The 26,154-nt window shown below is 34.2% G+C and overlaps 2 protein-coding genes across 2 annotated transcripts; one reads left to right on the forward strand and one right to left on the reverse strand.

Annotated features, from left to right (window-relative positions):
• The first annotated feature begins 72 nt into the window (after nt 1-72).
• LOC136231379 (germin-like protein subfamily T member 2) lies at nt 73-1,477 on the forward strand. Its single transcript, XM_066020734.1, has 2 exons — nt 73-405; nt 510-1,477. The coding sequence occupies exon 2, from the start codon at nt 662-664 to the stop codon at nt 1,322-1,324; it is 663 nt and encodes a 220-aa protein (XP_065876806.1). The 5' UTR covers nt 73-405; nt 510-661; the 3' UTR covers nt 1,325-1,477.
• Nucleotides 1,435-4,391, reverse strand: LOC136231370 (transcription factor bHLH79-like). The gene is made up of 6 exons (XM_066020726.1): nt 3,839-4,391; nt 3,198-3,359; nt 2,967-3,032; nt 2,707-2,775; nt 2,552-2,629; nt 1,435-1,809 (listed from the first exon to the last, which is right to left on the reverse strand). The coding sequence occupies exons 1-6, from the start codon at nt 4,133-4,135 to the stop codon at nt 1,690-1,692; spliced, it is 792 nt and encodes a 263-aa protein (XP_065876798.1). The 5' UTR covers nt 4,136-4,391; the 3' UTR covers nt 1,435-1,689.
• Nucleotides 4,392-26,154: the final 21,763 nt, after the last annotated feature.

Raw genomic sequence — 26,154 nt, forward strand, 5'->3', positions numbered from 1 at the left:
TAATTATGATGTCAGACAATATTTTCATTTAATTTCCAGGGTCAATTGCCCTTAAGAACCCTCGTTTCTTATTTTCCTAATTACTTATTCCTAGTCGGTCAATGAGATATGCCTCTTGGATGTGGAGTGCAGACGCAGATACTTCTGATTTCTAAAACACATGAATATCTTAACTGGTTTCCAGTCCGGAAGCCCTACCGTTGAATAGATTGGAAGACAACTACTACCATGTCCATGGACCATAAACGAGTGGCAATTCAGATGATCGTGTCAAAATAGTGTTGTGTTATATATATGTAGGGGTCCTCAAGCCATGGCTGTTGTTGTTGGGAGTGGAACAAGTCTGCTTAGTACGATGTCACCTTTGGTGTGTCATCAAGACCTTCTCTTCAAAATACAAAGTAGGTAGGATGTCTCTATTGATTTAAAATTATTGAATTATCGTCTACCAATTCAACTCCATGTGATATAGTTTAATGACTTTTCTTTTTCTTACATCTGAATTGCAGAAGTAGCAAGATAGTAGAAACTAACTCCTGACTTAACAGCCTCAACTTGGTGTATGACTTGTTGCATATAAAAGAATGCCTCTCTCTAATTGCTTCTAACACTACCATCTTCATACTTTGTGCTTGGGCAACAAGAAAATTACATTTCTGCCATGACTTTTCGCTCAGCCTTCCACCTTATGTGTAGTCTGGTGATGTTACTACTTCTGGCCATTCGTATAAACGCATCGGATCCCGATCCGCTTCAGGATTTTTGTGTAGCTGACTTAAAAGCTTCAACAATGGTTAATGGCTTCCCGTGCAAACCTGCAGCAGAGGTAACTTCAGATGATTTTTTCTTTGATGGTCTGAGCAAAGAGGGCAATACAACAAACATGTTTGGCTGGTCTGCGATTCCGGCTAATGTCCTTTCATTCCCCGGCCTTAATACTCTTGGAATATCGATGAACAGAGTAGACTTTGCCCCTGGCGGTCTGAACCCTCCTCACTCGCATCCGCGTGCAACGGAGACTGGTGTGGTCATACAAGGGAAGCTTCTTGTAGGATTTGTAACTACTAGCAATGTCTTTCACTCCAAAGTTTTGTCAGCTGGGCAGATGTTTGTTGTTCCTCGTGGACTTGTTCACTTTCAGCTTAATGTTGGAGCAGAAAAGGCTCTTATTTTCACTGCTTTTAACAGTCACTTGCCGGGTTCTGCTGTTGCCTCCACATCACTTTTTGCTTCTACTCCTTCAATTCCTAATCAAGTGTTAACTAAGGCTTTCAACGTTGGTGATGATATAATCAATACCATAAAATCCAAGTTCCTATCTTAGGGATTCATGAGAGCTTTTTAAGATTATGTTTCTTTGTCTCTCTTCCTACGAACCGGATTTCATTCACCTGATTCTGGTGGTGATAATTATATACAATAACACGTATGAAATACAAAATGTTCATTGTTCTTGGTCTCAATTCTCATTACACGGTTAATAGAATACCAGTTGTGTTTGATTACACTCAAGAATGTCTGTTAAAGTATTACATGTTTGTTTAGTAACTAATCCATATCAGATTAATTGCATTTCTACAAATGATATGAGATTACAATGTTAAATAATAGCCATTGACATAGGAATGGACTAGATGTAGGGGCTAATCCACAGGTTAAGAGAACAGAAAAACAACTCCTTCTGATTGATTATGTGGCTCTTTCAAAATTTCCACCAATCTGCATATGCAGCCATTCAGGAGCATAATCTCTGGATGGATGAGGAGGACCAAAGATCATTCCAGCAGCATCGAACACTTGTGCACCAACCTGCAATAGGAAATTGAGTGGTCAGAAATACCAAAAAGAAAAAAAGATTCTGAACCTAAAAAAGAGAGTTCCCAATCCGGTGCTACCTGGGATCATCTCTCTTCATGAGAACACACTACTCTAACATCAATGATGGTTAATTTGTTAATCTATAATATAGCTATGGGTAAATGGAAAATGGAAAATTGAGTAAACATTATCCACGAAACCTGAGTTTGGGATGCGCATGCGAGAAGAAAGCCATTTATCGTAATAAGAAACTAGCTTTTGATAAACTAAGCTAAATTGCTACAAAAGCATAACATGCCCAATAAGAACACAGCAAAAAAGTATTATAGTTTCGGTACTGCTTACTGCTGCCATTTTACATTTTACTTTCGCGCTTCTGTCAAATATTTGACATACTCATTATATTATTTTATTCGATTGAATATGAGCAATGCCGTACCCTACTTGAAGTAGGGTACCAGTATTTAGAATCTTTACTTCCCTCGAGTGGTTACCATGAGTATTTCTTAATACTTGTATGCATCAAATAGGGGCAGATACCAGGCTCTTTCTTCAGCTCCTAGGGGGCCAAAACTACTTTGATTATTACGTGCATCAAATGCAACGGACTTTGATATGAAAGATCGGTGATTTCTTAACCAGATGAGTTGCAGACTAGACCCAACAACACTAAAAACATAATCAGTCTACTGCTATGATGAAAACGATTGACTGGCCACTATACTAAACTTACATCTTTTGGATGAAAACCATCAATTGCAGGGTTAACGTTCATTCTTGAATTAACTGCTTCTAGTTTCATTGATAGGAACTGCAAAAGCAATGTAGATTGGTTCTTAGATAAAAAGAACTGATTTGGCATTTAAACACAAGAAGATGAGACATTACCTCGACCTGGCGCTGTAATGACTGGACATAATTAATTATCTCATCAAGAACCAGTGCTTTACCAATAACCTGGTCATACAAGGAAAATATTCCGGCTGAATTAGCAACTCAATATAATCCCCCAGGTGCCCAAAAATATCTACGGATTGATCTCAATATTGGCATATGAATAATAGAGTTAAAACAGGAGACACTATTATAAAAAGTCTGAATTGGACAACGCAGAGAATAGACGCATGATTAAGACAAATCATAAGCACCTTATTACACCCAGGGACCAAATCTTGAAGCAGCTTCATCCTCTCACTTATTTTCTCTCTCCTTGCCTGCCAAAGGAGAGTATATAATATAGTAAGTAAAACCCTTAAATCAAAGAATTCAGTAAGAAAGACGTTTCAAAAGCGACTTAATATGTTTTAGCAGAAAACACACACTACCATTCTCTGTATCTAGAAGAAATAACTAAAAAATGAGGGTTCCAAGTGAATTACTCTCTCTGCTAGACTGTGACTATCAGTTGCTTGGCCCCTTCTTGCTCTCACATGAATATAATCTTGCTTGGGGAGCTCAGATGATTTACCGCTTTGCTCACTTGGCTTCTTATTAGCAGCTGCTTCTTCAGATGTTTTCATTCGCTTTCTATTTGAGTCATTCTGTCACAAATATAAAAGTAAGTTACCAAGAGAAATACAGAAAGAAACAATGTATACCAGTTCAGAATTTGTATCTTCTCACATCTTAATTCTATAAAGCTGGAATAATTGATACCACACCATAATAACAATTACATACTCCATAGCTGATTTTTTATGAAATAAGGCTTTAAACAAAATTTTGCAGAGAAAGGTCAGAAGTGGAGTAAACAAATCAATGGCTAAAAAACAACACAAATACTCAGTTCAATTTTAGAATTTTCAATTTCAATTTAGTTGCACATAGCAGAACTTGGATGGCTTATGAATTGAAAATTAACCATTCAAGAACCCTTCAAATCCAAATACAAGAATAGCCCCAAACAAGTTTAAAAGCTACAGTATTCCTATGTTTCTCAAATTTCTCATAAACGAAACAGAAGAAGAAGAGGAATTGGGAAAAGAGCAACCCAAAGACTAAAAATTTATAGAAAACGAACCAATTCATTGCCACTACTGGAAGTAGAGACCAACTTGGATGACTCATCCTCTGAGCTGAAATCCCTCCTCTTTCTACCATTCCCACAGCCTCCACCAATGCTCTGCTCGGTGACCGTCGATTCCTCCAGTGAAACATCTAGGTCTCCATATCCCCCACTAAAATTGGCCATTCTTAATCCTAATCCACCAGCAACCGGTTCTCCATTAATTGGAGGAAAAGGCCAAATCCCAGTCAAAGAGTAGGAGGCTGGGTTGGCTGCAGAGAAGGAGGCCTCATTTACCAAAGGAGGATCCATAATTCAGGTTTATTGGAAAAAGGAAGCCAGTGAGATCGGAATTGAGGTGGTTGAATTAAAATTACAGGCAGAGGTATATGTGTTGCTTCATTTGGGTTGTGAATGGAAGTACAGGAGCAAGTGGGAGGTATAGAGAATGATGGGATGGGATGGGATATATAACAAGTGATCAACAGATAGAGACAGAGAGAGAGAGAGAGAGAGGGAAGGAAGCTTTTGGTAGCAGAGAGTGAGTAAATATTTTCACTGCTCTTGCTTGCGGTTGAGGACGGAGTGCGCATTACGCTCGCTGTACAATTTATCCACGTCAGGGAAGACTACTGGTCAACTCAACTCTCCATGTTAACCTTAACCTCTTTTTTTTTTTCGTATTCCATTTTTTTTAAAAAAATTATTACTATTATATTATTATTTTTAAGGTCTAATATGGGACATCTTGGCTTACCTCCTGCCTCAAGTCATGCATGCCATTTGAACCTTCTCTTTTGAAGGGTATATTAGTATTTAAAAAAAAAATAAAACAATTGACTTAAAAAAAAGAGTAACAAAAATATTGAATTCATTACACATAACTACATTGTGGTTTGATCCATTTGTAAACCGGTATTTATGTTCTTTTTTTTACAAGTGCAACTTTGTGGTTTGCAGAATTTTGCAAACGCAATTATGTGATTTGTAAAATTTTGCATTTGAGTTTATTTTGTCAGAATTTAATCGATAACGACATCGAAATGAAAATCTTTAAAAGTTAAATGATATTTTAAACAATTTAAATTCTTCAACTTTTTAACTTTGAGGCCATTTAGATATTGTTTTTTTTACGAGGGATAAAGATAGTCTTTAGAGAGAAAAAACTCCAAAAATGATGATTTTGAAAAATTTACTGTTACATAGTAAATATGATACTAAACAATTTTAATTCTTGAAAATTTTCATTTTGAGATTGTTATCGGTCAAATTTGACAAAGTAAAAAAACATGTAAAATTTTACAATCGCAGAGTTGTATTTGTAAAAAAAAATACATGTATGAGTCTGCAAGTCGATCAAACAACATGATAGTTATTTGTAATTAACCTTAAAATATATTGGTACTGTTTGATAAATAACTAGCTGATAGCTGATTGCATTAGCTGTTGGCTGATTATCTTTTTGGTTAGCTGATTTAACTAGCTGATTGTGTAAACTTGTTTGGTAAAACTTAGCGGATTGCTAATAGCTGTTTGTGTAAAATAACAATTAAAGACATTGTAAAATATTTATTTGGAGTTAAATGATATTAATTAGAGGTAAAAATATCATTCAAAAGAGATGGAGCAATAAGCTAATTGAAAATGCTCATAAAAACAACTTTTTCAAAATTAATTTTTTGGAGCCTATAAACTCTTTCAAACCCTTTTTTTTTACCAAACACCACTATTAGAGGGTTGATAGAAATGATAAAGATGCTCTTAGTGATTTGAGAAGTCACTAAAAAACGGTTAGAGTTGATTTTTAACTTTTTTTCTTCTTCAAATTTTGGCCATGTTTGGGAATTAGCTGTTAGCTGATTACATTAGCTGATTTGACTAGCTGTTTGTGTAGACCTGTTTGGTAAAAATTAGCTGATTGATAATATCGGTTTGTGCAAAAAGACGAATAAGGGCATTAATTTTGGCGTAGGAGAAGAGAGAGTCTATCTATTAGGGTTAAAGAAGTCCATTAATTTTAATATTCCAAAACGCTAATTGAAAAAGCTCATTTTAAGAGCCTTTTCTAAATTAGTGTTTTCATCCCAAACCTCTCTCTCAAACCTCTCTCCACCAAACACTCCAATCAGCAGTTTTAGTGGTCAAACCTCTAAAATTGGTCAAAACCGCTCTTTTTATCCCAAAACGTTCTTTACCAAACATGGCTTTTAACTTAATAGCCCCACTAATGGAATGGTTGAAATAATATAACAAACACCAATAATGGGAAACCCTTTCCCTTTGGGTAAATTATACCAATGGCCACTGAACTTTGCCCATTTTAACATTGTGGTCACTGAACTTCAATTTTTAACGGTATGACCATTAAACTTTACACTTTTTTTAGTACCAGTGGCCACTCAACTTTAACCAAATCCTCAAAATGACTGTTAACGACCTCAAAATGAAAATATTCAAGAATTAAAGTTGTTGAGAACGATATTTACCATGAAAACCACATTTTTTATTTTCCAAAGTCACCTTTTTTGGAGTTTTCCCTCTCTAAAAGTTCACTTTCTCTCTCCTAACAAAATAACACCTAAATAACCTCAAAACGAAAATTCTCAAGAATTAAAGTTCCTTAGAATATCATTAACTCTTCGAATTTTTTATTTTCAGATCGTCAATGGTTGTTTTGAGGCGTTGAGTTGCCACCGGCGTTAAAAAGTGTAAAGTTCAGTGGCCATACTATTAAGAATTGAAGTTCATTGGCCATAATGTTAAATGGGTAAAGATCAGCGACAATGGATGTAATTTACCCCTTTCCCTTACCTATACCGAACCAATATTATTCAATATTATTTAAGGATGAAGCCGGGGATGGAAGGAGCTGGGCTGGATCCGCCTCTATTCTCAAAATTGGTAGCGACGATACGATTTAAATATCCAAATCAATTTGAGTGATGAGTTTTGTCGATTTATATGTTATTTTTTTAAACGACAACTTTTATTTTTAAACTTTCAAATTACATACTTATATTACTATTAGATAATTGACTAGAACACGATGTTTGACAATCATGATGAGAATAAAAAGGTTGTATGTAAACTAGTGCTTAAAAGAATGATCATGAATTGATTAGATTTTGCCTAGACGTTCAAAATCGAGAAATAATGATATAAAAGCAGGATGTGTATTAGCATTAGTATTACACATACATATTGTTGTTTGTTTAGAATTGGAGGCTTTATTTATCCAAATAAGGAAAAAGAAGAAGATGCAAAACATATTGTTTCCCCCACCTAAATTATTGTCCCATTATTACTTTCTTTCTGCTTTTCAGATTCAACTCATTTAATGTCCAGATAACTCTTCATAATATTTAATGTAAAGTTTATATATATTTATATATATTTATTTATTTATGGAAATGAAACGTGCCAAAAAATAATAAAATGCTACTACTGAATTTCAACCGATTGTAAAGTATAAAAAGACCCAGAAGTTTCCAGGATTCTATGATTATTATTAAACATCAAACAATATAAAATATTTGAAGAACTATTAACAACTTGAGAAAATGATTCACTTCAACTGAAATTAACAAGTATCTTAACTTTTATTTTAAACAAGAAATATATAGTTATCTAACTAGTTCATATCAATACCTCAGCTTCAATAAAGGTAGTCATACTAAAAGAGTATAATTTAGTTGGTACACTTCTAAAATTATAAGTGTCATTCATATAGAGTCCACTAGAAAAACTCTCCAAAGGGAAAGTCCAACCATTATTCCTAGGAAACTAAGGACGTAAGAACCATATGATGAAAAATCGCCCACGAAAATCAACATGACTACAGTGTCATAAGGTATTGTTTCTTGTTTTTATCAGAAGTATTGGGATGTAGCGAGTGAGTCATGAGGTTAATGTTTCTTTTTGGCTGAACTCGGGTTCTTTACCTGATGATATTCATGCTACTAATTTAGTGCGTATCCTTGAGAAATCTAAGCCTAATTAATATCTGATATGCAACTTATTTCTCACTGTAATGTTATTTACAAGATTGTCTCAAAGGCTTTGGCTAATAGGCTTAAACGATCTGCATCTTATTATTTCACCTTCCCAAAGTGCTTTTATCCCGACCAGATTAAATATAAATAATGTAATTCTTGCACAAGAAAATTCAAGGGATGTCAGGTTATGAAACTGAATATGTCTAAGGCTTATGATCAGGTAGAGTGGGAGTTTTTAAGAAGAATGATGCTCAAGTTGGATTTCACGGATAAATGGCTTAACTTAGCCATATAGTGTGTCTGTAAGGCCCACTACAATATTGTTAATGACCCTCATTCTATATGCCCTATTGTGCCGCTGAGAGATTTGCGACTGGGAGATCCAATTTCTCCTTATATTTTCCAATTTATCCATAGAGGTTATCTGTTTCTCTTTCTAAGCTTGAGGACAGGGGTCTGATTCATAGTTACAGAATTTCTCATTCTACTCCTACATCTCACCTATTTTTTTTTTGCTGATGATAATTGTTTTTTCTTAAAGGCCACAAGAGATGAAGCTTCTATAATTAAACAATGCCTTGCTAATTACGAGTTAGCTTCATGTCAGAAAATCAATTTTGAAAATTCAATGATATCTTTTACTAGAAATTATTCATAGGATGCTTGTTGGTCGGTTAGTTCTATTATTAAAATGTGATATCTAGAAGTTTCGGGCAAGTATTTGGGTTTACCCTCACCGGTGGAGAGGAATAAAATCCAAGTCTTTAGTTGCCTTGAGGGTATGGTCTCTAGTCGTATGAAGAATTAGAAGGCACGTTCTCTCTCTCGAGCGGTTAAAGAAGTGATGTTGAAGTCTGTTATTCAAGCGCTTCTTTCTTATGATATTAGCATGTTTCTTCTTCCAAAGCTTATTTCTTCGGATTTAGAAAAAATGATGAATTAATTTGGATGGTAAGACGGTCTTTGGTGGAAGTTATAGGATAAACTTTGTGTTCCGAAGAAGTTTGTTGGAATGGGTTTTAGGAAGCTTCATCAATTTAATTTTCCCCTCATACCGAAGCAAGGATGTCGGCTTCTAACTAATCTCGATTATTTAATAGCTCGGGTATATAGAGCTTGTTATTTTCCTAATTGCTTGTTCCTAGAAACGACTATAAAGAACAATCTGAGCTATATCTGGTGTAGTGTAATGACGGCCTGGTAGTTGGTGATCTCGAGCACTCAAAGGGTGGTTGGTTCTGGTACAGAGATTAATATGTGACGGGCTCCTTGGCTTGCGGATGTTGATCGCCCCTTTATGCGAGCACTAAGATTTTTTAACCTCGGTGTTATATCAATTGTTAACCTTGAGCTATAGCTTGACCCGGGGAAAAAATCCTGCCTCCAAGCAGCCAACAAAGTTATGAGGAAACAAACGAGAACAAAAAAATAAAAATAAGTCTTGACTAGGAGAAGGCTGATCGGCCTTCGTCAGGTACGATCGACCTTTAAGGAAAATATCTGTGTTGACCATTCAACGAATAGAAAAAAGGGCCACATCACTATACGAAGACCGACCAGCCTTAACTGAAATTCCAGGAAAGACCGATCAACCCTTGATCCTAGGAAATAAGGGTTTTGACAAGTAGTTGTAGCCATGTCAAATCCTTTATTTCCCCTTTATAAATGGGTGCGACGCATTAGTAAGAAAATGATGGGGGATTTTGGCAGATATTTAAGGATTCTTACTCATTACTTAGAAGATTCAGAAAAGAAATATGGAGATAAAGGAAATCAAAATAAAAAAGTTATTGAGAGAGAATAACATCTTCAAACTAATGAAAATGTGTTGAAATCATCAAAAGAGTAATTTGTTCTTGTTCGGGTTCAAAGAGTTTTGCTTGAAAGCTTGGAGGACGAGAATCACCCAAGTCTATCTCGTTTAAAGCTTTGGATACACACTAAAAAGGTAAAAAATTGAAAGGTCTAAAGATCCTTTTCATTGTGTTGTGAGTTGTTGTGAAAGTTTATTTATTTCTCCTGTATTTTTGCGTACGAGAGGCGGTCGACCTTATCTAGGGAAGACGAAGGCCGATCGCCTTTCGGTCGGGCCAAGAAAGGGGAAAATGAGGATGAAGGTCAACCGACCTTAAGAGGATTCCCTTCTAGGTCGATCAGTCCTGGTTCTTGATTTTTTCCCGAATATTACGTTATTTTCATATTTCCACCTAAGTGAAGTCAATCTATCCGGATCTCGAGATTCGAGAGTAAGACGATGTCATTTAGGTTGTTCATTTTATATAAGGGCCTAAAGAGGTTAAAACAAAGCATACATAAGAAAAGTGAGATGTAATATTCCCCTCTGGAAAGTGGAGGTCGATCGGTTTTAATAAGAAATTAAAAAAAGGTGATTGGACTTTAATCTTAGCAAAGAACTTCACTTGATGTTTAATCTAAGAGGTTCCATTTTGTTCTGATAATTCCCATGTCTCTCATCCTTATTCTATGACAATGGACACAAACTTATCCCAGACATGGATTTACATGACTTCATGTATTCTAAGGTTAATAAATGGATAAATCAACCTTAAAAAGAACAGGATCTTCACGATATATTGAAAATGTGCTCTCAAGAAAAAATGGACTTAATTAATCCTAATGAATCAACAAATGACTTGAGGAAATGATGGATTTAATTGAGTATTGACTCACATATTGTTCATCTTGGTATCTTCACCAAAATGAACAAAAGATAAGACAATAAACAAGTAGATCTGCCGCTTTTAAACGTTATTCGTTTAGCCGGGTTAGAGATAAATCAATTATTGAATTTAGGGATCTGCTTTCCATAATACATATCGAGTAACTATTTTGAGTATTCTTATACCTAAAACATACATTTATTATGGCATTTTGAAGATATTTCTAATAATCGATAAGTTGTTAATCATTGATAATCACTCGATTGTTCATGTTACATGAAATTTCTCGTAACGCTCTCCACTCCGTATATTCCATATCTGTCTTTCTTGAGTCCATACTTGAGTATTGTATATGTCGAGTTCGGCGTTCCAAAAGCATCAAAGACAAGCCTCGAAGCTCGTAACCCTAACTATTATTATTTTGCAGGTTATATATATATATATATATATATATATATATAGGACCGCCCCCCATGTTGTACATCCCAATTTAGTATTTTGTATCCCTCATTTATTCATTCATTATAAATATGTAATTAATAAATTTATTTATCGCTTTCCATTATATCAACATCCACATTAAACAATCAACCATAATATTATTCGAAATCAACCAAGCATTAAAGTTTAAAGTAATTTAACATTAGAGATGAGTAAGTGAATGTTACGAACCTATATTTGAAGGTTGTAGTAGTCGAGCGCTCTATCTATGATACCGAACTTTCCTGGTCTAGTAGATCGGGTGACAACTCTATACAATTCAGTTATAAGTTGTTCCATGTTAGATTTTACCAAGCATCATTAATTGTGTGTATCCCGCTCGCGATATGATTCACTTCTTTTCCTAATGACTTGGGTGAGACTCATTCGCAAAAGTATCGTGCGCTCACAGGTGGTGTATGGAGTGTTGAAGTTATGCAAAATAGTTTTAGTTCAAGAGATGAGCGGTTAGTTCTCCAAATTCCATTGAGTAGGAGGCCTAAGAAGGATTTGTAGCACTGGTTGGGAGAAAGTGTTGGGCTTGGCCCAATTTTTAATTTATGAAAATGAGCCCATGTCTTTGTGTTTTAGGATGGAAAGTATCTCACATTGCTTTCAAAGCACTTGGTGGAGATACTTATTAATAAGGTCATCACACACTTGGGGTGTGCCCCAAGGGGTACCCACTTTTGTGAAAGGGTGAAGACCTACCTTTTGCTTGACCACCACACGCGCGCGCGCCACCGCCGTTCGTCCAAACCGAAACGGGCCGGGCCGGGTTGGGTCTTCTCCACTAAATCAGAGCTCAACAGCTCTATTTTTTCTGTATAAATAGGTGTGAGACTACCATTCCAAAACACACAATTATAATTTACTTTCGAAACTGAGCAATTGATATTGAGTGTAGACAGAAATATATTTGTATGGTTGCAATACAAATTCGTATACAGAGGGCTATTTTATCCTAGAGGCAATCAGAATTTACACTGTTTGCAATTTCCCGGCAGTTCTGCAAACGTCTTAAAGAAAGCGACATAGTCCGCGACTCTGCCCATTTCTTTTTTGTTCGGTCTTTTTCTGTTCTTTCAGTTCCAGTTCCAACAATTTTAAGACGATCCAATTGCTGCTGATATGGCTACCGAACAATCAAATGGGATTACTGAAATCAACAAGCCATTCCGGTTTGAAGGAGCTCACTTTCGAAGGTGGAGACAGAAGATGTTGTTCTACCTCACCACGAAAAAAGTGGCTTCTGTTCTGAGGTCTGAGAAGCCTGTTGTTCCTGAAGATGGTGCTGAAGCAGATGTTCGTGCTGCTGAAAAATGGACAGAAATAGACTTTCTGTGCAAAAATTATATCCTCAATGGGTTAACAGATGACTTGTATGACTATTACATTGCTGAAGAAAAAACTGCCAAAGAAATTTGGGAAGCTCTACAGAGGAAATATGAAACAGAGGAGGCTGGGTCAAAAAAATATGTTGTCAGCCGCTACCTCAAATTTCAGATGACTGATGACAAATCAATGGAGTTTCAATCTCATGAATTATAAAAAAAAATAGCACATGAAATTATCTCAGAAGGTGTGCCTCTAAATGATCAATTTCAAGTTGCTGTGATTATTGACAAATTGCCTCCTTCGTGGAAAGATTTTAAAAATGTTTTGAGGCACAAAACAAAAGAATTTTCAATGGAAAGTCTGATTACACGCCTCCGAATTGAGGAGGAAGCTCGAAAATAAGATTTAAAAGAAGAAGTGCTTATTGTTTCTAATAACACTAAAAGATCCACTGTTGTTCTGAAACCCGCTCAAAATAATTTTAAGAATCAGAACCGCAAACCAATCCAAAACTGCAACACCAGAGTTAATTTGAATTGGAACCTTCAAATGAACCAAAATAGGCCACAACAACAACTACCTAGAAATGATACTGCTTTCCTATGCTTTAATTGTGGGAAACCAGGTCATATGGCACGTAAGTGCAGGAACAGGCCAAACACTACTCCTAGTGTTAACCTGACTGAAGAGCAACATAATTTTGTTGCTATGATTTCTGAGATCAACCTCATAGGTGGATCAGATAGATGGTGGGTAGACACTGATGCTTCCCCCCATGTTTTCTATGATAGAAGTATGTTCAAAACATACACTGCTGTGACCGAAGATAAGAAAGTGTTGTTGGGTGATTCCCATACCACTATTGTTGCTGGAATTGGTAATGTGGAATTGAACTTCACATCTGGAAAAACATTAACTTTGAAGAATGTGATGCATACTCCAGAAATGAGGAAAAATTTGGTTTCAGGCTATCTTCTCAACAAGGCTGGTTTCACTCAGACTATAGGGGAAGATTTATTTACTTTGACTAAGAACAATGTGTTTGTAGGAAAGGGTTATGCAACTGAAGGCATGTTTAAGTTGAATGTTGAGATTAATAAAGTGAATGTTTCTGTTTACTCCTTGTGTGCTTTTAATGTTTGGCATGCTCGTTTTTGTCATGTTAATAAGCGTATCATTAAGAACATGAGTAACTTAGGATTAATTCCAAAATTGAATTTAAATGAGTTTCTTAAATATGATTATTGTAGTTAGGCAAAAATCACAAAAACACATAATAAATCTGTTGTTAGGAATTCTGAACCTCTAGAATTCATTCATTCTGATATATGTGAATTAGATGGAAAGTTGACTAGAAATGACAAACGATATTTTATAACCTTTATTGATGACTGTTCTGACTTTACTTTTGTTTATTTGATGAAAAATAAAAGTGAAGTGTTTGACATGTTTAAGTTGTTCATAGTTGAAATAGAAAATCAATGCAATAGGAAAGTCAAGAGACTTCGTAGTGATAGAGGCACAAAATATAGTTCTAGCTTGTTTATTGATTTTTATAAATCACATGGTATTATACATGAAACCACAACACCTTATTCACCAGAAATGAATGGAAAGGATGAAAGGAAAAATAGGACACTTACCGAATCTGTAGTAGCTATTATGCTTAGTTCAAGTGCTGCCTCACATTGGTGGGAGAAATCCTATTGACTGTTTGCTATGTGCTAAATAGGGTCCCTAAGTCAAAAAGCAAAATCTCTCCTTATGAGATCTTGAAAAATAAAACACCTAGTCTATCCTATTTTAGAACTTGGGGTTGTTTGGCTTATGTTAGGATTCATGACCCTAAGAGAGTCAAACTTGCTAGTAGGGCTTATGAATGTGTGTTTATTGGGTATGTTGTGAATAGCAAAGCATATAGGTTCTATGATTTGAATGCACATGTTATTTTAGAGTCAAATGTTTCTGACTTTTATGAAGATAGATTTCCTTTTAAATTGAGAAATAGTTGGGGTGCATCATCTAGTAACATGCCTGCTGTTAGACCTATAGTGCAAAAGGAGAGTGAGGAATCTGAACCTAGGAGAAGTAAGAGACCTAGAGTCTCTAAAGACTTTGGTTCTGACTTTTATGCATTCACAGTAGAAGAGGATCCACTTACTATACATGAAGCCTTAACCTCCTTAGATGCTGATCTATGGCAAGAAGCCATTAATGATGAAATGGACTCATTTGAGTCAAACCAAACTTGGCACTTAGTAGACTTACCACCAGGTTGCAAACCAATAGGGTGTAAATGGATCCTCAAAAAGAAACTGAAACCTGATGGTTTAGTTGATAAGTATAAGGCTTGCCTTGTAGCTAAAGGCTTTAGACAAAGAGAAAATGTTGATTTCTTTGATACTTATTCACCTGTTACTAGGATTACATCAATACGTGTTTTGATTGCTATTGCTTCTGTGCATAATCTTGTGGTGCACCAAATGGATGTTAAAAATGCATTTTTGAATGGTGAATTAGAAGAAGAGGTTTATATAGATCAACCTGAGGGCTTTGTAGTTTTTGATCAAGCCCATAAGGTATGTAAGTTAGATAAGTCTTTATATGGGCTAAAACAAGCACCTAAGCAATGTCATACAAAATTTGATAACCTGATTATTTCAAATGGCTTTAATGTGAATGAAAGTGATAAATGCATCTACTACAAATATGAAAATTATGTTTGCCCCATTATATGCTTATATGTTGATGACTTGCTTATTTTTGGATCTAATATTCATGTTGTGAATTCTATTAAGTCAATGCTATGTGAAAACTTTGACATGAAAGATCTAGGAGAAGCGAACGTCATTCTTGGCATCAAGATAACTAGGTCTGAAACTGGAATTTCTTTAGATCAATCTCACTACATTGAGAAGATTCTAAAGAAATATAACTACTTTGATTGTAAAACCTGCATGTACACCTTATGACCCTAGTATAAAACTTTTTAAGTACACTGGAGACAGTGTAAGACAATCAGAGTATGCTAGCATAATTGGCAGCCTTCGCTATGCCACTAATTGTACTAGACCCGAAATCATGTATGTCGTAGGATTGCTATGCAGATTTACTAGTAGACCTAGTGTGGAGCATTGGAATGCTATAGAAAGGGCCATGAGATACCTTAAAAGAACCATGAAACTTGGATTACACTATCAAATGTTTCCAGCAGTCCTTGAAGGATATAGTGATGCTGACGGGAATACCTTATCAGATGATTCCAAGGCTACTAGTGGCTATATTTTCAATATAGCTGGTGGGGCTATTTCATGGAAGTCTAAGAAACAGACCATTCTAGCTTAATCAAATATGGAATCAGAACTTATTGCACTAGCTGTGGCTAGTGAAGAAGCAAATTGATCTGAGATTCCCCTATGGGAAAAAATGATTCTAGCAGTATTGATCCACTGCGATAGTACCGCAGCTATTGCTAAGATTCAGAATCGTTATTACAATGATAAGAAACGACAGATACGTCGTAAGCACATCACTGTTAGAGAGCTACTCACTAAAGGAGCTGTTAGAGTGGATCACATACGCTTAGAAGAGAATTTAGTCGATCATTTGACGAAAGGATTAGCTAGAGAGAAAGTCCAGAATACGGCAAAGAGTATGGGACTTATGCCCCTACAGTGATGATTTACACACAATGGTAACCCAACCTATAGACTGGAGATCCCAAGAAATAGGTCCAATGGGTAATAACAAGTTGTGATGTAATATGTGTCAGGTCATGCAATTTGAAGCATGAATATCCTGAAGCGATGTGAGGTTGAGATAATAGAAACTCTTAATGAAGTCTATACTCCATTTGGAGTGAAGTACATAGCTGCAGGAGTACTTTTGATAGACTCACCTATATGAATGTGGAAGTGAGGCCGCTTCCTATGAGTTTAGGAAAAAACTCTAGAGCATTCATTATATCGGGATAGACGTGCATGGCCATACACGCACGGGCTACTAGAACTACACTCTGAAAAGGTTATGGCATGGTATAATGTCAGAGATAGAGTAAAATCTGAACTATACTCACTACGCAAAGGTTCAAATCGAAAGATATCTCTGTTTATGTCTGACCTTATGTAACTGCTCAGTAAAACGTTTTTCAAAAATTCTAGTGGGAGATTGTTGGGCTTGGCCCAATTTTTAATTTATGAAAATGAGCCAATGCCTTTGTGTTTTAGGATGGAAAGTATCCCACATTGCTTTCAAAGCACTTGGTGGAGATACTTATTAATGAGGTCCTCACACACTTGGGGTGTGCCCCAAGAGGTACCCACTTTTGTGAAAGGGTGAGGACTTACCTCTTGCTTGACCACCACACGCGCGCCGCTGCCGCCGTCCGTCCGAACCGGGCCGGGTTGGTGTGGTGTGGTATGAATCCTATAATTTTTTATTGGAAAAATTAATAATATTTTTTATTATTATTTTATTAAATTCTGTTTTATTTTTTATTTAATTAAATACAGCTTTCTGAATCAGTCTCCCACTAACGTCTATTTTTTTATCTGGTCGAGTCTTTACATACCCTGTCTTCCACCTTCCCTGATTTCTCTCCCACATTCTTCTCCACTAAATCAGAGCTCAACATCTCTATTTTTTCTGTATAAATAGGTGTGAGACTGCCATTCCAAAACACACAATTATAATTTACTTTCGAAACTGAGCAACTGATATTGAGTGTAGACAGAAATGTATTTGTACGATTGCAATACAAATTCGTATACAGAGGGCTGTTTTATCCTGGAGGCAACCAGAATTTACTCTGCTTGTAATTTCCCGGCAGTTCCGCGAACGTCTTAACGAAAACGACATAGTCCGCGGCTCTGCCCATTTCTTTTTTATTCGGTCTTTTGCTGTTCTTTCAGTTCTAGTTCCAACAGAAAGGAATGGTCTTTATAGTGTTAAAAGTGGGTACCAAAGTCTTATGCATAATTACCCGCGTAATGATTCTGCTCAAAATTCTTCCCTTTGGAATTCAATTTGGAATTTATCAATCTCGTCTAAAGTTAAGAACCTTGTGGGGCGAGCTCTTTCCCATTTCCTTCCAACTTTTTAATCTTTGAATCGTAGCTATGTGCCCGTGGCGGTGGTTTGCCCTTGTCTTCTTCTGCAAGTGAGGATACTTACTATGCTTTGGTGAGCTTCTGCTCTGCATGACAGTTTTGGTCCTTTTCTAGCTTTGGAAATGTTAGTTCTTGTTTTACAAGCTTGAGAGACTTCTGGTCTTTTATACCTTCTTCCTCACCGAGAAAGGATGTAGAAACATCTATGTGGGTTAACAAAAATGATAAAAGTTTGGAACAATAAACTGTTTACAACCTCTATTTTATTAAGCAACAATGCTGCATTTTTTTTTATCCAAGTGGAAGCAAGCTTAGCTTATGGTTCGTCCTTCCTTTGCCCCTGTTTCTTCGGCAACGATAGCCTGGTCTTTACCTCCTCTTAATTTGCTTAAGCTAAATATGGATGCAAGCTATTTTCAAACTCGGGTACAACATGTTTTGGTTGGGTGATCGAAGATTCTTCAAACTCCTTTATTGCTACCAAGAACAATCAGTTGTAGTGTTCATCAGACGTAGCTTTGTCTGAGGCGCTTTCTGTCCAAGAGGCGCTTAGTTAGATTAAGGAAAAAGGTTGGGCAAATGTTATTGTGGAATCTGATTCGTTTTTGTTGGTTCAGGCAATGACCAACTGCTTAGAAGCCAATTCTCCTTTTTAATGTTTGTTTGTGATTGTAAGTCCATTTTAGGGATTTAGTTAACTGTTCTATCAGTTTTGTCTGTAGGTCAACGAATGTTGCAACTCATGTCTTTGCTAGAGTGGTAGCTTCTGTGACTGATTGTAGGCATTATGTTGATGTTCCTCCCACTTTTCTCTGTAATGTTCTTGATTCTTTTTCTTAATATATCTTTTGAGTTTAAAAAAACCATGTGGTTTTATCCATTTATAATAGAGAAAAGTGATATTTTTTTTACGAAAGAGAACATATGTTTTACCTAATTAACAAAAAGAAAGAATTTGCCTAATGATGTTAATTTTCGGTGACATTACACATTGACATTATGACGTTGCATGTCGGCTTTTGTTGGCTTTACTGACATGACATAATGGAATATTAACTTTTATTGACGTATCATTTTTTTTCTAAAATTTTTTTTTTTTGCGCACAATGCGCTTACATTAAAGGAGTAAGAAAAATATCTACCAGACCAGGATGTGATTCGAACCCATGACTTCTCAGATATAGGTAAACTCTCAACCACTAAGCTAAGAGTTTCACCACTTTATTGACGTATCATGTTGACTTCATGACATGACATATTAATTATATATCATGTTGACTAGATTACGTGTCTAATAGTGTTAGTCAAGTTTTTTATTTTACTAACCCTCTAAATCAAGTATTTTTATTTTTATTTTTGAAAAAAACACATTACTCTATTTACATATCGATAGAAGTAGGGAAGTTTTATTTGTAATTTTTTTTATATTTTATTATTTAATTTTTTTAAATTATTTTGAGCGTGTAAAAGAATTAGTAAAATGGTGCTATTAAATTTGAAATGATTGTAAAGTATAAATTCAGAGGATTGTATGACATGATATGAACTCAAATAAATATTTGAAGCAATAATAACAACACGAGGAAAACGATTAACTTGAACTCAAATGAAAATTGAAATGCTCCAATTTTGTCATATTTATTCTATAAAATGTAGAGAGTATTTCCACTTATATGAATTTCCTTTTATAGCCATTGTAATCCATGCTCTTTACTTATCACCATTTTTACACGTTTTCTCATTCATAATTTACGTCTATTAAAATCGAAAATATATATTTTAGGGTAAAGTTCAAATAAAACCCATGTGGTTTCACTAATTTTTAAATAAAGGATTGTGGTTTACTTTTTGTCAAAACGAGGATTGAGGTTTTTAACTTTAACAAAATAAGGACTTTTTCGATTGATACTATTAAAATCACATTTGACGACTTTAAAAATGACATATTTTAAGAACTACTAATATTTTAAGCAACTTTAATTCTTCAATTTTTTTATTTTGAGATTGTTTAGATGATGTTTGGTAAAGAGAGAGAAAGTTAGTGTTTAGAGAGAGAAAGTTTCAAAAAAGATGATTCTCGAAAATCGAAAATGTAGTTCCATAGAAAATATGACATTGAACAACTTTAATTCTTGAAAATTTTCATTTTCAGGTCGTTAAAAATGGTTTTAATAGCATTAATCCAAATTTGAAACCCCAATCCTTGTTTTGATAAAAAGTAAACCACAGTCCTTTATCTGAAAATGAGTGAAACCACAGTGGTTTTATTTGAACTTTACCCTATATTTTAACACATAAGTTTCACACATCCAACGAGGACATCAATTAAAAAAAAAACATGAACAATGAGAAAAAATGATTTTTTTTTTATTGTAAACTGTGATGGAATAGATATTTGTTGTGAATGAATAAATGTACCGAGGTTATTTTAGTCTTGACAGTTTTGGCATTAGAGATTTTTTTTTTTTTTTTTTTTTTTTTTTTGAGAAATATAGATTTAACTTAACGTGTAAAATGGTATAAATTTAATCATAACATTTGTAAGTAAGATTAATTTTAGTCCTATATTATTAAATATTTTAAAAGACTGGTTTAAATCCTATGTTATTTAATTATCACACTGGACCTTTCAAATATCGATTATATCGACGTTATTAATACAATTACAAATAACATGTTTAAATGCTAACGACCAAGTCAGGCATATAAAAGTTAATCGAACACAAAAAATTTGTTAAAGTGTCTAAAATGTTATTTTGTTATTAATATACTTACAAATAATAAAACAATAATGTACCAGATTATTCAGTATATCGACAAACTTGTTTAGAAAAGTCTGATTTGATATTAAATAACAGTCAAACTAGTCTTTTCAAATTTTTGATAAAATAGAGATAAAATTGATCTCGCTTGAAAACGTTGTGGTTAAATCTATACTATTTTACATTACGACTAAATTTGTATTTTTTTTAAAATGTTAGGGTTGACTTTCGCTACTATTTCAAAAAAACGTATGGTTTTTTTTTTTAATTCAAGGACAAATACAACGTGATGTGGCTGCGAGGGTAAAATTTCAAGCAATAGGGGTATATGCAGGCGATAACCCTACTTTGCCGCCAGTAAAGGGGACGACTACTTCGTGTAAAGGAGGGAGTCCGGCCATAGGCAAATTCAATCTCAAGCATTGACAAAATTACGAAAAAGCTTCAACATATGTTGACAGTGGAGGTCAAGGAACACTATAGGAACCAGAGACTACCCTAACATTAGATCTCCACTCATATATAAATTAATCATACTTTTTTTTTTTTTTTGTCAAACTGTCTAAAATATTTATTATGTTATTAATATAGTTAAAAGAACCAACAAAAAAGGTACGAAACTGTTTATCCACAACTTGTTTGGAAGGTTCAACATGATAATTAAATAACAGTCAAATTAGTCTTTTCAAATTTTTGATATAGCAGGTAAAAATTGATTTTACTTGAAAACATTAAGGTTAAATTTATATCATTTTATACATTATAGTTAAATCTGCACTACACTTGAAACGTTAAGTCTAAATTTAATCTTATCCTTTAAAAATGTCATATTAACTCTTTAAACTTTCTTATAATAATTTATTAATTTTTAAAATTTAGTCAAAGTGTCATACTAGTCTCCTAAAATTAGTGGCAAAACAACAAAAGGGCAACGAGGTGTCACGGGACCACGACTGAGTCAGGTGTGCGACGCCAAGACTTTCCCAGGTCTCGGCCAACCAACTCCTACTGAAAGAGTATATCCTCTTTAAGCTTTCCGTCAATGTGTCTGTCGGTATTCCATCCCTCCCTGTGTATAAACCTCGTCCTAAAAGGGATACACATTATAGGCTAATTTCGGAGCCCATAGTGTCCATAAAGTTCCACCCTATCGAATGTCCGACTTCCCTAGTCCCTCGTGGACTGAGGTGGACCGCTTAAGGCAATGCCGACTAATGAACTAGGGGCAAATTTAGTTTTTAAGATTTTAATAATTTTTTTTTTATAATTTTGTTAGTAGTACAAAAAAAAATATCTTAAACATAATTGATATTTGGATGGTCTGAAGTGACAGTTAAATATCAACTAAACTAGTTTTTCTAATTTTCGTTAACGTAGAGTTAAAATTAATCTTACTTGAAAACGTTAGGATTAAACTTACAACATTTCATATGTTGAGACTAAATCTACACTTCCCTTAAAACGTTATGACTAAATTTGATCTTTATCCCATTTTAAAAGTTCACAAGAAGATCAATCAGATAAGTATGAAAACCTTAAATCAATCAATAATATAAAAAGTAAAAAAAAAAAAAAGTCATTCTGCTTTCACGTTTTGTCAAACAAATTTATGTAGTTTTTTTTTTTTATCTAAACCAGGACTGAAGTTTTTCATTTTAGTAAAATGAGTATGTTTTAGTTTAACACTATAAAAATGACTATTAACGACTTAAAAATGGAAAATTCCAAGAATTCAAGTTGTCAAGTACAACTTTTCTAATGAACCAAATTTTTTATTTTACAAAATGATCATATTCCAAGTTTTCTCTCTTTGAAGATTCACTTTCTATCTTCACCAAACAACATCTAAATGAGCTCAAAATTAAAAAATTAAAGAATTATCAAATTTTTAAACTTTTCAATTTTAAGATCGTTCAAAGCTCATTTTTTTTATTGGTTATTATTTTTAGTAAATGAAAACCTCGGAAAAAAACATCAATCTCCATTTAGATAAAAAAAATTACACAGTTTAACAAAACTTAAAATCATAACAGTTATTAATACATCATTTGTCCCTTGAATTTGTCCAAAAAGTTTGATTGACCTTCTGAATTTTTAAAATATCCCGATAGTCCCCTCAACTTGCATAAAATATTCAGTTAGTCATCTGAACTTACACAAAATGTAATCAAGTAATCACTCGGTCGCAAAAGCTAAGTTAAATGAGAAAAATGTATTTCCACGCATCTTAAAAAAAAGAAAAACGACTAAAATCGGGGTATATAGTTCTAATATTAGAGAAGACAAGTTTTATAGTTGAACAAATAATATCTTCATTTTTAACCTATTTTTGAATTATGTAATAACATTCTAAGAGTTGAATATATTTAACTTACTTTTTTACGACCGAATGATTAATTGATTACATTTTATGTAAGTTTATGAGACTAGTTGAATATTTTATACAAATTAGAAGTTTATCGAAACACTTTAAAAATTCAAAAGACCAATCAAACTTTTTGAACAGTTTCCGAAGCAAATGATGTATTAATTTTTTTTTTTTTTTTTACCTGATATAAAATACGTATAGATTAGAAAAAGAAGCGCATGAAACATAAGGTGAGGTAGCAGGTGTCAATAAATAGTTGGAGTTAGAAAGCCTCTTTTCCGATATGCCTAGTTTGGATTGGATTGGATAAGATAAGCCTCTTCTCTTCTCTTGATATCGACTTAATCCTTCCTTCTGTCTCTACTCTCTGTCCCCTTTTCTTTTTAAACATTTGCCATCAATATTCAAATTCAGATTTTCCAATAGTTTTTTAATTATGTTTTTAACTTAAAATTTAAGTAAGGACAATTAAAAATCAACTTCCATCATCTATTATTGAGAATTTTTTTTATTATAATTTATCATTAAATAATCTCTCATTCCACTATTAATAAATATAATAAAATAAGGGTTTTGTTATACCCAGCCTCAAATTCTCACCCAATCCCGTGAAAGGACGAAATGCCCTTTCATAGATTAAGGGTGGGAAAATGCTATTTTTTTTGCTCTCCCGACAAGCGGGCGTGTGGCTATCACGCCTCACCGTTTGGTCGGGCGTGACAGCCCCACGCCTCACCTTATGGTCGGGCGTGTAGCTATCACGCCCGACCACACGGTGAGGCGTGGGGCTATCACGCCCGACCACATGGTGAGGCGTGATAGTCACACGCCCGACCTCACGGTGGGGCGTGATAACCACACGCCCGCGTGTCGGAAGGGCAAAAAAAATTAGTCCGCTGTTGAATTAAACCCGTAAAAAATTAGTCCGCTACTGAATTAAACCCGTAAATACCTGAATTAACAAATTAAAAATTTAACTAAATAAAGATTTAGTTAAACTAAATTAAACACACGAAAAATTACAAAAATTTAATTAAATTTAACTAAAAATCTACAAAATTAACATATAAATTATAATCAAATTAATATCAAAATTTCACATATAAATTAAACCCCAAATTAATCTAAACATTTAACAATTTAATTAAAATGTAAATATAATTTTTCTTAAAAAAAAAATTTCAAAAACCCCTTGGGCGTATGAACATCACGCCCGAACCATAGGTCGGGCGTATGAAAATCACGCCCGATCTATGGTGCGGGCATATGAAGATCACGCCCGACCTATGGTGCGGGCGTGATAGCCTCACGCCCGAACCACAGGTCGGACGTGATATTCATACGCCGGAACCGTAGGTCGGGCGTGATATTCATACGCCGGAACCATAGGTCGGGCGTGATGTTCATACGCCCGACTGCGATTCCGACATTTTTAAAAAATCGCCCACAGATTCCATTTTTAAGCTTAAATCAAAAAACAAAAACGGTAAATCTTATCATTTTCGTTTTCCCTTTACGGTTGTTGTTACACTCCATGTTTTGGTTCATAAATTAGTCCGGATTTGATCAAAGAGTGTGTAGAGTATTTGAGAGGTTTTGTGTTTTTTCAAATTTTGGGTAAAGGGTAGTTTGGTCTTTTCACGGGGCTAGGGGTGGGAATTCATGGCTGGGTATAGTAATTCACTAAAATAATATAGGGTAATTTTTTTATTAGTCATCTAGTTTTACCTAACACACTGTTTAATTCCCCTATTTTGAAAAACACATTATAATGTCCCTAACTTTTGCCAGTATTAACTCTTTGGTCCTTTTGTCTAGTTTCTTTAGACTTGTAATCGTTATATTTTAGCATAAACAGATATATATAAAATAACAGAGTAATATGGTCAACTTGTATTGTACCGTGGTTGTCTTAAAAGCTAAATTTTGTTCGGTTAAAATCTAAAAAAAAATAGGTAAAAGGACCACAAGGTTAATATTGGCAAAAGATATGGACCTTAAAATGTGTTTTTCAAAATAAAGGATTAAATAATGTGTTAGGTAAAAACTAGGGGACTAATAAATTATTTACCCAATAATAAATAAACAATGAATATAAAACACAGATTCTCATCCAGTTAAACTTCTTGAAGCTTTGGCTTTACTTGAAGGAATGCATTGGGCCCAGCAGATGAATTACACAAATATTGATTTTGCCACTGATTCAAAAACTGTAGGGGACACCGTTGGAACCTCGAGGTAGGATCTTTCCGAATTCGGAAGCACTATTTTGGATTGTCAACAATTTTTGTTAAGTCGTCCTGATTATCTGCTTTCGTTTTGTTCCAGATTAGCGAATGGAACAACTCATACTTTAGCTAGAAGTGTCATTTCCAATACTAATCCGTTTATTACTTTAGTTTGTCCGAATTTCTTGGAGTCTGTACTTCTTAAAGACAGTTCTTCTACTTAATAAATCTGAGTTTCTCTTCAAAAAAAAAATTGAATATAAAGAGTATTGTTAGAGATGATGAGTCTTGATCACTCTTCAAATCACTAAGATTCAATTATTTATATTATTTTTAAAAAGTTAATTAAGAGAATCTTGACGATGCTCATCATACCAAAATATCAAACATCTATTACTAACACAATTAAAAAAAAAACTGTCAAAATGTCAATAATTAAACCCACTATATATCAATTAAATGCCAAAAGCTGTCTAAAATATTTAGGGGGCTTCGGAAGAAGAAAGGTTATGCTCGAGATACGGGCAAAACCTTTTTTCTCTCATTTCCTAGCATCATTGCACTTGTTCTATTAACAAGTTTGAAACTACTAGATTTCCACATAAGATATCCCTAGAATCAATAGAGTTTTTAGACCAAAGATACAAGTCATATTATTAGTTAGCTGAAACGAAAGTTTATTCATTATCATGATCATTCCTTCTTCTGGTCTGATTATCACAACTCCAACTCTTGTTCTTGCAACATTAACTGCTGCATCAAAACACAATTTCTATAATACGATCACATTTGCATCAAATGTTCGTTGGGGAACTCATAAGGCAAAATTTTTTACAACTGCTTTGTCTTTGATTACTTTCTTAAACACATTCAATATCAAATCGAGAAAAAATTAATAGGCATCTCGTCCATAATTGTTAAAAGCGCTGAAAGGTTCTGGAGCTTAGGCTCAAGGCAAGACATAGGGAAAGAATATATATATATATATATATATATATATATATATATACTAGTTAAGCATAGAAAAACACACATTTATGACTACACAAACAAAACAAAACCACATATAAAAACATAATATTAAATCATAAATGTCAAAAACAGTAAGTTCATACTGAAGACATTATCTTAGACATAACATCATAACCTATGTACGTAACTATGACTAATGCTACTAAACTAATAACTACTCTCTATTTATTCTTCATTATCTTTGTCGCAATTTATTTTTACGTGGAGTAGAGAATACTCTTCTTTCTTTATGTGAAAGCTCTTAATCATTCTCTATTCTTTTTATACTTAGTTATGACTTTTGATGTTATTAGTAGTTGAAATTAGTCAAACATTTATTTTACAGAAAAAAAAAAAAAA

This window comes from Euphorbia lathyris, chromosome 1 (genome assembly GCF_963576675.1).
Source record: "Euphorbia lathyris chromosome 1, ddEupLath1.1, whole genome shotgun sequence".
Classification (NCBI taxonomy): Eukaryota; Viridiplantae; Streptophyta; class Magnoliopsida; order Malpighiales; family Euphorbiaceae; genus Euphorbia; species Euphorbia lathyris.

Coding starts and splice junctions, on each gene's coding strand:
- LOC136231379 (XM_066020734.1), top strand. CDS start 662: ATGACTTTTCGCTCAGCCTTCCACCTTATGTGTAGTCTGGTGATGTTA.
- LOC136231370 (XM_066020726.1), bottom strand. CDS start 4,135: ATGGATCCTCCTTTGGTAAATGAGGCCTCCTTCTCTGCAGCCAACCCA. Junction 3,360..3,838: donor CCAGTAGTGGCAATGAATTG/GTTCGTTTTCTA, acceptor TATTTGTGACAG/AATGACTCAAATAGAAAGCG. Junction 2,630..2,706: donor CATTACAGCGCCAGGTCGAG/GTAATGTCTCAT, acceptor TTGCTTTTGCAG/TTCCTATCAATGAAACTAGA.